General features: G+C 39.0%; 1 protein-coding gene across 3 annotated transcripts in view; it reads left to right on the forward strand.

Moving 5' to 3' along the window:
* JAG2 (jagged canonical Notch ligand 2) overlaps positions 1 to 12,370 on the forward strand; it is a 69,362-nt gene extending 56,992 nt beyond the window's left edge. For all 3 annotated transcript variants that reach the window (XM_057376604.1, XM_057376605.1, XM_057376606.1), the window contains 8 exons: positions 591 to 618; positions 1,460 to 1,545; positions 3,754 to 3,867; positions 4,062 to 4,177; positions 5,410 to 5,655; positions 6,099 to 6,230; positions 7,229 to 7,385; positions 10,306 to 12,370. In XM_057376604.1, coding sequence (XP_057232587.1) covers positions 591 to 618; positions 1,460 to 1,545; positions 3,754 to 3,867; positions 4,062 to 4,177; positions 5,410 to 5,655; positions 6,099 to 6,230; positions 7,229 to 7,385; positions 10,306 to 10,778 — 1,352 coding nt within the window. In that variant the 3' untranslated portion in view covers positions 10,779 to 12,370. The remainder of the gene's footprint in view (positions 1 to 590; positions 619 to 1,459; positions 1,546 to 3,753; positions 3,868 to 4,061; positions 4,178 to 5,409; positions 5,656 to 6,098; positions 6,231 to 7,228; positions 7,386 to 10,305) is intronic.
* The last annotated feature ends 635 nt before the right edge of the window (positions 12,371 to 13,005 follow it).

Here is a 13,005-nt window from a genome sequence, read left to right on the forward strand (position 1 = left end):
TTAACTGAAACAAAGCAAGTTTATGGGGTTCATGTGCCAAAACATGTGAATCATTCAGAGTGGGAGGTAGGTAAAGAAGATGATGCTCGAGTAATGAATGAAGAGTTTGCCGTGCTGCTTTTTGCATCCTGTCTCTGCCAAAATAAGGCTCTCGGCCTTCTATAAAAATAAAATTTTTGGAAACATGCAGAGCAGAAAAAAATCCTCACAGAARTAGTAATTTTAATAATGAAAAGTATCTGGAAAGGAAGGCAGTAGTGTATAAGCYGTTTTCTCTGAGGATAGCAGTTAACTGCTTTGACATACCAAGACAATGAATTGGTTAGGTGGAGTAAAGCTTGCAACTTTGATTTTTATTTTTCCCCCCAAGGTGTAACATTGGGAGTGGGAGGGAAACTCTAGATTTTAATTCTGTTTTCACTCTGCCTACTGYTGATATATATGATAATTGAACTTCCTTTGCGAGTGTGGAAGAAAACATTCAGTTCTGTATATTTACTTATCAAATATATTGTATTCTGCAGTATAGTGTTACATATTAGAAAATAAATTGTTCCACTATTTACACTAGTTCATATTCTTTTTTCTAGACACCAATGACTGCAATCCTCATCCTTGGTGAGTAAATGAACTCCTGTACCTATTATGAAAGTAAATATGGATTTGCATTACAGATTAGAACTGTTTTTACTCTAAAATAATTAAAGMCAGGCTCTGTAAAATAACTTAGAACCATTTTTTTTGCTATGCCATATCTATTCCTTGACAGCAACAAAGACCACAAAACAGTCCTGAGTTGATTCATGTATAAGCAAATAAAAGTATTTTAGGGTAGCCTCCATGGTGGTACTGACTACTAAATTACAGTGATGTGAATTGTCTCACATGTGATAACATTTGAATCATTTGTAATTGAATAGGATAAAAAATGAGAAATCAAAACTTGTTAGCTTACAGCAAATAAATAATATAAAAATGTTCTGTTAGACTAATTATGGTGTATAATTGTGTTTTAAAASCAAAATTAAATTTTTTGGAAGATAAAATGGGAGTATTTTAAATATAGAGATGGATATTTTTGCTTGAAGGGGAAAAATACTGATGTGGGAATGAAACAATCTGCCTTATCTTTCTCAGTTGCCCATTCTGATGTCATAATCTGTGCTTCATGTATTTAAAAAAGAAACAAATTTGGAAGAGCTTGGGCTTCCTTTGCATTCATTTGAAAGTGCTGTTCCACCTCCTTGGGTTCTGTGGATGAGCTTCCTCATGCTTYTGTAGGATGTTGCTGTTTTAACAGCTGACTTGCTAGGCAATATTGTTTGTTTAGCATTACACTTTCTCTGTTGATAGCACTAAATTGTCCCCCTAAAGAGCAGCAGAAGCTTTAAWTAACAAAGCTTTAATTGACCAATGAAGCACTGTAGATGGCTTGTTAACCAGACCATTTTATTTACAGTTACAATGGGGGGATCTGTGTTGATGGAGTGAACTGGTTCCGGTGTGAATGCGCCCCAGGCTTTGCCGGTCCTGACTGCAGAATTAGTAAGTACCTACAGGGGTAAAGACCTGGATGGTTGTACCACTCTGATGTACAAATTGGAAAAAACACCTGGTGACCCTTTTTAGCTCAGTTGAATTCCAAATAATGAAGCAGAAGCTACCTGTTGGCCAGGTACTGATACCTTGTAAATAATAGCAAGTTATGATCTGTTACTCATTTCATTAAATGGCAGTGAAATGAGTTGGCTTGAATCATGCTTAAAGACTTGATTGCTGAGTTTTCTTGGACAATTCTGATGTTATTGGGGTGCTGGCTTCAGAGAAGCTTAAGTTTTAAATATTTCTGTTGATAAACATCTTGTTGGTAAAGATGACATATATCTGTATGGGTTTTACTTAACGTTAGAAACYATAATCCCCTGAGACAATGCAAATGGAAACAAAAACATGGTGAGTGTAGTGCTGGCACGTGAAGAACAGAAGTGTGATAAAGGTCTTTCAAAGCTGGAAAACAAACCTGTTACACTGCAATCATTCTAAAGGATAAAGGCTGAAAAGAAGGGAGAACAACAGACCCTAAAAGTGTGTTGGTTGTGGAGCAATCTGGTGGGGTGCATTTTGTTGTTTGGTTGGTTTTTTTTGGTTTTGCTGTTGTCTTTTTAATGGGATTTTACCATTTTGACTTGAATGGATATATACCTTGTTTTTACTTCATGCTTTGGAAGATCATACCTTGAATATTCTGTCGCCTCAAGGCTTTTTGGGCTTGGTCCTTCCACTCCATCAGTGTGGTGATGTGCTTTCAAGTTGAGACTTCATCCTCATTCTGGCAAATAGAAAACAAACCAGCACCTCTGGTTGGAGGGCAGCTRCAGCACTTATGGAACCCTCAACTTAGAGATGTCTGGATAATGAACCAGGGATGGTAGATCATTGTGTCTCTACATCCAGAAACCCAGAAAGGGATATTGAATCCTCCTTGGGTGCTCCCTTCCCCTTAAGGCTAGGATGTCAGAAACACTGTGCATTTCTAATGGAGTGCAGACATTTTTTACTTGTTTAGACTGGTGTAGATGGAAGGAATAGCCCTAACAAAAATGCCTTTTATGACTGATACAGAAACAGTTAAGTCACCTTTTCAGCATAGAGAGGCTGGAGAATCTTAAACCTGTATAGCTTGAAGACAGGAGGAAAGAACAGTTAGACCCTGTTGAAATTACATCTTGTATATTTGCTTAAAACTTCATCTTAGTGCGCTTTTGAAGGAAGCTAAAATGGAACCAAAAGCCCTTCCATATCCATTAGATTATTTTCCATTGCCTATAGATGTAACAGTCTCACTTGCTGCCATTTATCATGTTCACTTTCAAAGTCCAGTCCTTTAAAGTGAGCTGATGCTGTGTATCAGACAAGAACTGGTGTTTAAAGAGTTTTTGTGAGGGGTTGGAAAGGGTGTTCATACTCAATGGAAGGAAACCTTTCCAAAGATGCTTTGGAAGAGAAACGTTCTGGTTGAAAAATGAAGCAGTTGGTGCCTGTGGTCACAACTTGATAAGTTGGTTTCTGTCACATAAACCAGTACTGGTCACTTCCCCAGGATAACAAATGACACATTGCTATCCATCTGAATGGACAGTGCTTCCCTGCCTTTTTCCATTGATTTCTGCAGCTAAGCCTGTAAATCTTTGAAGGTTTTTTTAAACAGGTTTTTATGCCAAGTGTCTATGTATTAAATTTGTCTACTCACTCTTTCAAGGTTATTAAAAGTTACAAACTAAACTGTTACTCTTCTGCTTAATGGTCACTTGTATTGTAGCAAGTCACTTCTTTGAGCGTTGTTGAGCAAGTTCATTGCTCAGCTCTTGCACTCTGATACCTTCATGAGAGCCCATGCTGTTTTAGGAAGCCTAAATGTCTGAGATTAGTGCCAGAACAGGATGTGGGACTTGTTCTGTAGCTGAATGTGGAGAAGGCATTAGCACCTTCAGCTGTCCAGCAACTGTGTTCTGTGAGATGAGTCAGCATATGACTGCTGTTTTTGGTTACCAGGACTTCAATTAGGATGCAATTATGAGAAATCTGTTGCAGGCTATTGCTGAAATGGCAGAAATGTTTAATTACGAGATTAATTCTGAAGCTGAACTGTCCTTTGCTTTTAAGAAAGGAGGTATTGTCAGATTACACCTCAGTAAATTATTAATTGCAATGTTCTGTGTCCTTGTCACTGAGTTTTACCTATTTTCTGTCCAGATATTGATGAATGCCAGTCTTCTCCTTGTGGGTATGGTGCCACCTGTATAGATGAAATAAATGGATACCGATGCACTTGTCCCCCTGGAAGAATTGGTCCTAGATGCCAAGAAGGTATTCCTATATCTGCTATCAACCTTGACCCAAAAAACTATAGGGCACAATGTAGCCAGTATAAAGTTAATATATAGTAGTTTGATATGTAGGGAACAGCAAATAATACTTTAAATTTAAAATTGTATAGTATTTATCACTTGAAGAGGTGAAGTGTCTGAGTGTGCTTTTTTGGGTTTTTTTTTTTTTGTTAGTGATTGGAATTGGAAAGCCATGCTGGCTCAAAGGAATGACCTTTCCCCATGGCAGCCGGTGGGAGCAGGAGTGCAACAGCTGCCACTGTTTGGATGGACGTATTGACTGCACCAAGGTAGGCATTTTGGCCTGTTTTCCTAAATTTTTGTGGCTGAAACAAACTTATTGTTCTCCATGCACAAGTAAGTCTTTGTCTCCCCTAAATTTTTTTTGCCTAAAAGAAAAAAAAAAGGTGGCTTCCTGTAAAAGTACTTATGGATTGTCTTTATAATCATAAGTTACTGTCTGCTCTCTGCCTGCTAGAACAGGCTCTCTAGAACACTTGTTGCAAAAAATGAAATATGAGCTAGAGTGAAGGATAAGTAAATTACACTGATGAAGCTTTGCAAACACAGTTTCAGAGCTCCCAATTTTGTGAAATGTAAATTCCAAGGTGGAGGACATGTAGGAAGTATTTTTTTTCACTGGGTATTAACTGCCTTTTTGTATTGTCTTTCAGTAGCTTTAGGAATTGACAGATTCCAACCTCTGTGTATTTATTATGGACTAGATCCTGGTGGTTTTGTGACTTAGGGAAATGTAAGATCTAAATGCAGATTGAACATGTGCTGTTAATGCAGCTCATCCATGTGTGGTATTTGGCTTCTTCCACTTGTAATGGAGCAATTGCACTTCGTTGCTGACATTTGTGCTTTAAGAAATCTGCAAGTTCTTACACTAATATCTGCACAGTGCTATGTAGGATTTTAAGGGTTACATGGAATTATAGAATATCCTGASTTGGAAGGGACCCACAAAGATCATCAGAGTCTAGTTCCTGGACTGGAGCTGTGTTTGGAAACTTTCTGCATCCCTGGAATTTGTGGGTACCAGCAAACTTCTTTTGGGAGTGTGGTTGGAGTGGCTGTKCTTATCACCAATGTGTATGAACTCTTAACATATTCAGCCTTTTCTGGCAGGGGTCTCACTGYAAATACTGAAGAAATTAATCTTTGTGGAGATACTTTTCATTCTAGATTATGGAAGCCTAGCGGACTAGATWAAAATGAGCCCTTAAATTTCTGTATAACTCAATTAAGTGGGACAAATCCATAAACTTCTAAGGAGATATGTCTAGTCACTGGTTTCTCAGATTATCTTTGCACAGGTTTTTACTCTTCTGTCTGTACTAAATGTCCTCATTTTGTGGAAGAGCAGTTCCATCTGCTACTAGGATTACAACAGTATCAAAACAAAGAGATTTTGCAGGCAGTAGTAGATGATGACCATTCTATGTGAATTGCTTCTTTTGATTTGATGCATGAGAGCAACTGCTTGTAACAGTACTTTGTTCTTGTTAATTTCTAGGTGTGGTGTGGAAAAAAGCCTTGTCTTTTACGCAAATACTGGGATAATTCAAATAATCAGTGTCCCATGGGCCAAGAATGCCAGGAGAAGTAYATGAAATGCTTTCAGCCACCGTGCACGGACTGGGGAGAATGCAGTGCCTCTGAACCTYTGCCTATCAATATCAAGTGTCTGCCTAATTCTGGGTATTTGGACAATGACTGTGCTAGAATTACTTTAATTTTTAATGGAGACAAAGTCCCCCAGGTGAGAATAGAATTCCTAATAAAGTGTGGCAATATATGTAGGGATCTATTCTATGTCACAGCATGCAAGATTAAAATTTATAGTATGACTCCTTGTTATTATAAACTTGCAAATTTTATTACTAGACTCTTCTGTTGCTTTTAATTTGTCCTTTGTGTAGAGGGTGAGGCACAATTATAATTGTAATGAATATTCTATTTTTTTGGGTCTTGAAGAACTATTTACATTTCAAGATGGGTTCAGACTGTACTAGCGTAATGTTGCAGGCTCAGTTTTTTGCTCTTTATTCCACACCCCTGTTATTCACTTTTCTGCCCTTTCTTGCTGCCCTCTTTGCTGCCTTTATCAGTTCTTAGCAACTGCAAGAACTCTGGAGATGTTTATTTTTACCTGCTATTTTCTGCTTGAACTAAAAATCACACAATCTCCCTTGTTTCTAACAGGGCACTACAACAGAAAATATCTGTTCTGAAATCCGGTATTTACCAGCTACTAGGACTGTTTCTAGGGACAGAACTCTGATAATATTGTGTGATCCGTCTTACTCCACAGAGAATGCAGTGGAAGTTGCTATTGTAAGTATGAGGCTTGTGTGTTTTATATATATATACAAAAACGTTTTCTGATGAGTTTTTGCTGGGGAAGAGGTTGTTCAAGCTTGTTTCACTTGAATGCAGGTGGAACAATCTGTGGCTTAGTCCTGTCTGCAAAGCAATTTTGTGAACTCACAATTTCCTGCACTGCCAGAGAGCTGAAACTGCAGGTTTTGTTAATGACAGACTGCTACTACAACCTCATGATAAATTACTCTATAGACTAATTCAGCCCAAATGAGCAGACAGGTGCCTACTTGTTCTGTCAGAAATTGGGCTGTTGACCTTCTCAGTGTGGAGATATGGTTACAGTTGGCTGGGTGGGTTCTTGWGAGGTTTCTGCTCTGCATGTGGAGTATGGCTGCTTCAGGGATGTTCTTTAAATACCAGGTATTAAGTGAGAAGTGGAAGGAGGTGCAAGCTGAGTAGATGAAAGTAACTGTTGCTCTAATGAGCTAAAGACTTGCTTTAGATGCACTCACAGCTCAATCACTCCATGCTTGTGTATAACTTAGTTTTCAAGGAGTTAATTTTCATGGTGAATGTTTATCCAGGCATAAGCTGGGCTGTGTCTCTGTACTGTGGCTGAGCCACGATGCAKGGAGCAAAGTGATTGGTATAAATAGAGCAGACTGTTATTAGACCAAGCTTCTATCTAGATAATCCACATGTCTTGAAGTGTTCCAAACTATGACTAAGTTTAGCTCATCAGTTCAAGCACCATGGAAGCCACTGCCTTTCCTTTGAGGTACACTAGATTAACGAGTGGGTGTGTTACCCACCAATTCTGACACTGCCTCTGCAGTTTGGGTAGAGCCAGCCATGCTGTTGCTGTGGTAAGCTTTTGAGTACTGTTTGTAGCTGCTGTCAGGCAAATTCAACTGACTGAACTCAATTAAGATGTGGCTGGGTTTAAAAAGTACGTTTGCATGGTTAGGTGACTGCAACAACTTCTTGTTTTCCCCTTTCACTCCCTTTAGTCTTTTGTCCCGCACCGAGATGAACAAGATAACAGCCTCATTCAGAATGCAGCTAACACAATAGTGAATGCCATCACCAAGCGACAGAACAGCACGGTTATGTTGGCAGTAACTGAAGTCAAAGTAGAGACCATCGTTGTTGGGAATTCATCATCAGGTAAGCTTCCAATTCATGCCTCYTCTGGTTTGTGTTTTCTGTTGCCGTACTGTCAACCTTCTCTTCACACATTGGAGATAATGGTCCACCAGGTTATGGCTTTAGTTACTGTTACTAACTGAAGAGAAAGTGGCTTTGAGATCAAGATTCTGTGCTTGTGTGCTAGTTCAAACTTAACCTCATCCCTCACGTGATATGCCCAGATACTCTTGGCATGGTTTTGGCCCTGATTTCCAGCCCAGCTCTCCAGCTCAAGCACACCTTTCCCAAGATCAGGAGTTATTCTCTTGTGCGGTTCCAATCGTTTCCGATTCTCCTACATTAACCTTAAGCCAACCTCAGCCCTTGATGCTGCTGCACTGAGGCTGTGAGGAAATGAAAATACRGGGAGAGGGAAGGTATAGTGTGATACCAATCTCTTCTGAAGTGCTCGTGTGCTATTTGTTTACCTTAACAAACTTTAAAGATGCCTAGTTTCTTCCAAGACTTGGCCATGATARAGTAAAACTTTGTTCTCTTTTCCARCATKTGTTTCTCACTAGTGCACAGCTGGCTTAAAATRTAGCATTTGTTCTTCTTAAAGAGGATATAGGGTGATTGGAGACCTTTATCTATTTGAATGCTGGCTCTCCAAGAGCTGTGCCAAGACAAGGTTTTGCATGCCTGTGTTCCTGCCTGGGGGAGGCAGGAGATGGCCTTGTGGAAGACTTCTGGTAGGCTCAAGTTCAACTAAGCCCCAGAGTGAAAATCACACAATGGTAGGAGGCTCTCCCAACTCTTTCCTAGACCTCCCCAGCATAATCTTCTGGAAGATCTTCCACCCATAGTCCAAACAATTAGTAGATTGCCTKGTTCCACTTTCCTTGCATTTTCCTTCTAGGAAATGCCTTTCATCTGTTAAAGTATTGGCAAATGTGCTGTTTCCTCAGCTGTCCTGAAGGTGTGCCTGCTCTGTGCTTGCCTTGAGCAGCAGCTGTGTAGAAGATAAGGCATCAAGCTGGGATCTTGACATACCTCAGCCTCTGKTTTTTCTGATTGCGTTTTAAATTCTAGGGCTACAGGGATGCAGATTATTTTTCCTCCCACCTCAATAAGATTTAAAGGTTCTCCTAAAATAGTGGMTTAATTTCGGTTCTGTTGCAAAATGGTTTCCAGACTCCTCATTTTAGTATKGGTGCTCAATATTGACCACTGGCCTCTAGTTCTTTAAGTGAAGCTATTATGAAGCAAACTGTATAGTGGACACTCATGTTTTTTTATTTGCTTTGTTTTATTGCTAGCCCTTAATTGGGTGAGATGGGTGGAAACCTATCAGAAAACCACCATGGTGCTGTAGAGCCTCATGTGTTGAAAATCTCATTTCTGTGGGATGCTAAAGTGTCTAGCTGGAGGTGATCATTTAGATGCTTCATTGATTTCCTCTAGCTTTAAGAAAAAGTAGTCTGAATGTGGAATCTGTATGCAGTCAATTCTGTATAAAGAGCCTGTTATTAAGTAAACTTGGATCCATGTTCATATGATGAAATGATAGGTGTGATAGCAGTGAGAATGCAAGCTTTGTATTCTAATCTTGGAGAAGCTGTTACGAAGAGCTCCTTTTTCATTGAAGTATTTCCCCCATTCATGGGGGGAAGTTTCTTATGTTGCTTATGGAATTTCATAAGTTGCTTATGAAAAATCCAGAGAGAATAGCAGTTACTCATGTGAGTGCAATCCTTCCCCAAACTGTTAAAAACCAATTTTTTTAGATCCCTTGAGGCCAGCCATGTTGGCAGTTTACTCACCCTCCTTTACCAAAAGGAAATGTTTGAGAATGTGTCACATTCCACATAAGAATGTGCTCAGAGGACACCTGAGCATTAGAGTGAACGGCCATGGTGTTGAAACATTGGTTGTTTTTGTATAGTCATTTGCAGGTTATTGTATAAGCAGATGTCTTAAAACTGCTGAGGGAATTTATGTTTGGATCAGGCATTGGAGTGGTGGGTTGACAGCATTTGTCTGCAAAGCTGCTGAACAATCCCATTGCTCTCTGAAAAAAACAAAGTACTTCATCTCTTGCTGCCTCTTGCCATGTGTGAGTTTTTGCTTATCAAGAAGAATAGAAAAAAGTTGTTATTCTATCCTAGCTGTAAAGCTCTTGAGGAAGGGGAGCAGTAGTAGTCCAAACATGCGTAAATTTTTCAGAAATATTTTTGTAGAGAAATAATCTGTTCCTATGTGGCTGGGAGAGCATTGTACTGAGGTTTGGATTKGGAGTGTGGAGAAAAGCAGTTGCCTCAACTCCTTTTGTTTGTTCATTAAGCAGTGAAGCCACTTCTCTCTAGGGACAGTAWTCTGGTATTTCATCCTGTGGTAAAACTGGAACCTGCTGAAGGATTCATGATCAATTGGGCTACGTAACTCTAACCTGAATGTTTTTGAAGAGCATTGATATGTAAATGTCTGCAGACATTGATGGTGAAGGAATGTTTTTTCTGATGGGAAATGCAGGACATATTTGTGATGCTAGTGCCCATACTTCTAGAGCAATGTAGAGGCACWACACCTCACTGCTTGCCTCCTACTAGGAAAAGGTTTTTCTTATGAGTTACTACTCAGGTTTTCTGGGCCARCTTCATGTAGATGATTGAGAAAGACGCTTAATAAAACCAGTTTSTTGGAGGGGACAAAATATCTCAAATGGAGCTTTCCTCCCTCATTAATCACGTAAAACTAAAGTAGTAAAGAGCACTTTCAGATGAACTGGTGCACTCAGGCAGTTGTTATTGTGCTGTAAAGACATCTTACTTCCTTTCTCCTAAAAATGGTTCAGGGCATCATCTGTAGTTAAGTATTGATACTTCTCTTGCAGATGTCTCTTGCTGTGTTATCTTGTTCTGTTAACTCAAGGCTTTATTTCTTTCCATTTGCCCTCTAGATTATTTGGTTCCAATTCTTTGTGCGGTATTTAGCATTGTGTGGCTGACTTGTATCATCATCTGCGTGTGGTGGACTCGGAAGAGAAGAAAAGAGAGAGAGAGAAGCCGTCCTCCCAGAGAAGAGGGTGCCAATAACCAGTGGGCACCTTTAAATCCCATAAGGAATCCTATAGACAGATCTTACAGTAACAAAGACATTCGTTATGAATGCAAAAACTTCATATCTCCTCAAAAGAGAACTTGTGATGCAGTAGAGGAGTATGTAGAGTATGAGGAAGAGGAGGATGAAGAGGAGGAAAGAGATGAGGAAATGGACAAATTCCTCTCTCACAAACTTGCAAAGCCTTTGCCGACAAAGGTGTCTGACACATCAGAGAGCAGTCCGGTAAAGAAATCCCATCAAATAGGCAAAATGGACAACAGATCTGTAAAAAATGTGAATGCATCAAACTTTGAAGGCAGTAGAGACTAACCTGTATTTGGGATGTAGGCAGACTGCGCCTGCGCTTGCTGGGGAGGGGAAAAATTGACATCTCCACTTTGCATCAAGGACTAAAAATATCTGGAGTCAAATGTTCATAGTTTCTTTATTTTGCGTAAAAAAAATAAATAAAAATAATAAATAAAATTTATTTTGTTTCTTTAGCCTTGTATAAATTATTCAATGACTGTCAGATGAAAAAAAATGAGTAATCTTTGATAGTTGCTATTTTTGTAAAGTTTACTTATAATACACTCGCTGTGTGGCAGAGGAGAGGTTGTATTTTCAATATGTGTAAAGTTTATTACAAAAGACTGTACACTGTTTACAGAATGTATTTCTTTTTATTACTTGCTCTAATTTAATGGTGGCTTTAAAACCTCCTGGTTGAGGAAATCGTGTGAACTTTAAACTGCTTTCTTGACTTTGAATCTCTATTAATGGCAGCTCACTGCACTTGTTACGTTAGTAGCTTCTGTAAGATTTTTTCCAAATTTGCCTTACACACTTTGTAATAGGAACAAAAAAAATTATAGAGATCTTTCAACTGTGGTTTAAAAGTGGCCTTTTTATTTCTGTTTAATTACTTTAGAATTGCAGTATTGAAGCATGTGACAAGTGCCTTGAGATTAAACTTTTTCTATAGCAACTGTCAAAGACTGCCATATCAATATAGTAAAATTGTGAGAACTATAGGTTCCCCAACTGACACAGTTTATTTTCTAATAGTGAAAGTGCTTTTTTGTAAATATGTACATATTAAATGAATCACTCTGTATATTTGATTTAATAAGTTAAATATTTTGGTCTTTTTTTTTTTTTTACATGTCATTCCTTTTAATTTATGTTGCAGAAAAGGAGGTTCTATGGCAGTTTATGAGACTTTTTTGGTATTATGTCCAGATTAGAAAATGATGTTAATACAATCAATGTTAGGAATCTGTTGGTCATTTGTATTTACATAGGAACATAACCACTTACGTGTAAATAGATCCAAAAATGTTTGTTTATCCCCATGTTCAGCCCATCTCAAGAACACTAACGGGTGCATCTACTGTACAATACCAACATAGAGAGGCATTGTTTTTTCTTTTGTGAATATGTTAATTACATGTGGTATTACTATTTTTTTTGCGTTTAAATACAGGCCTAATGAAGGGAACAATATTTTCCTCAGTCTTGTTTCTGTTGTGCTTTATTCATCTTTCGCTCTAAAGGAAAAAGGCTGGCAAGCTCAGAGGATGGGAGTACCTCAGTAGAAATGGTTAAACGTTATGGAATGCTTTTTTTTTTAAGGCTTTTATTATTGCTGTTAACTGGGCAGACTATAAGTTTATTTTAATTACTGAAGAAGCATTACACTACATACACCTAGTTACCCTACCACCGAGAGGAACGGATGTCTGAGAATGTAAACTCTGGCCCATGAACAATGTAAACATGAATGTTTTGAAACCAGTTATTTTATACAGGAACGCAGGATTTGCTTTGCAGGATCATCTGTTTTAGTACATTTTTTTGACATGTTCTTAAAAAAAAAACCTTTCAGAAAAGAAACTATTTATTAAAGCATTTTATAATGATGTTTGTTGTAACTTTTTTACTTGTGCTAAATATTCAAAACTTATTTTGATAACCTGGTTAGGAGTTAGTTTAGAAAAGGGTACTATCCTTCTCATGTTCCCCAGTATAATCCTGAGTATTTAAACCAAAAACACTTTTTTTCTGCTACTCTTGTAACTTTTTGTACTGTAATGCTGCTGTCTTCCATAATCTAATAAAATGATTCCCTCATTGTGTGTAAGATACTTCAGATTGTTGTTTGCTTTCTAAGCGCTCGGAGCTCGGATGTGACAGAGCTAAAGAAAGGAGGAGTGAAAGTCCTGGGTTAATTCCCGGTGCTTCCCGTAACCCGAGCGTGCAGCGGCGAGCGCCAACGCTTCCTGAGCCTGGTCCTGCGCCCACGGCCACACTGGTGACAGCCTGTGGAGGAGGTGCTGTCCAAGGGTGCCTTAGACACCTCTGGCTCCCAATCTGGGCTCTCCCTGCAAAGCAGGGGCTGTGCTCAGCTGGAGTTGGGCTGGATGGTCCCTGGGGGTCCCATCCAGCTCGGGATATTCTGCGTGTTCTATACGCCTGTTGTGCTCCGGTTCTCCTCCTGGCTGCTCAGTGAAGGTCTGAGCAAAGTTTTCCTTCCTGGGTGAGAAGAGGGCTGGCT

Source organism: Malurus melanocephalus, unplaced genomic scaffold (assembly GCF_030028575.1).
Source record: "Malurus melanocephalus ecotype Western Australia unplaced genomic scaffold, MMel_1.1 scaffold_283, whole genome shotgun sequence".
Lineage (NCBI taxonomy): Eukaryota > Metazoa > Chordata > Aves > Passeriformes > Maluridae > Malurus > Malurus melanocephalus.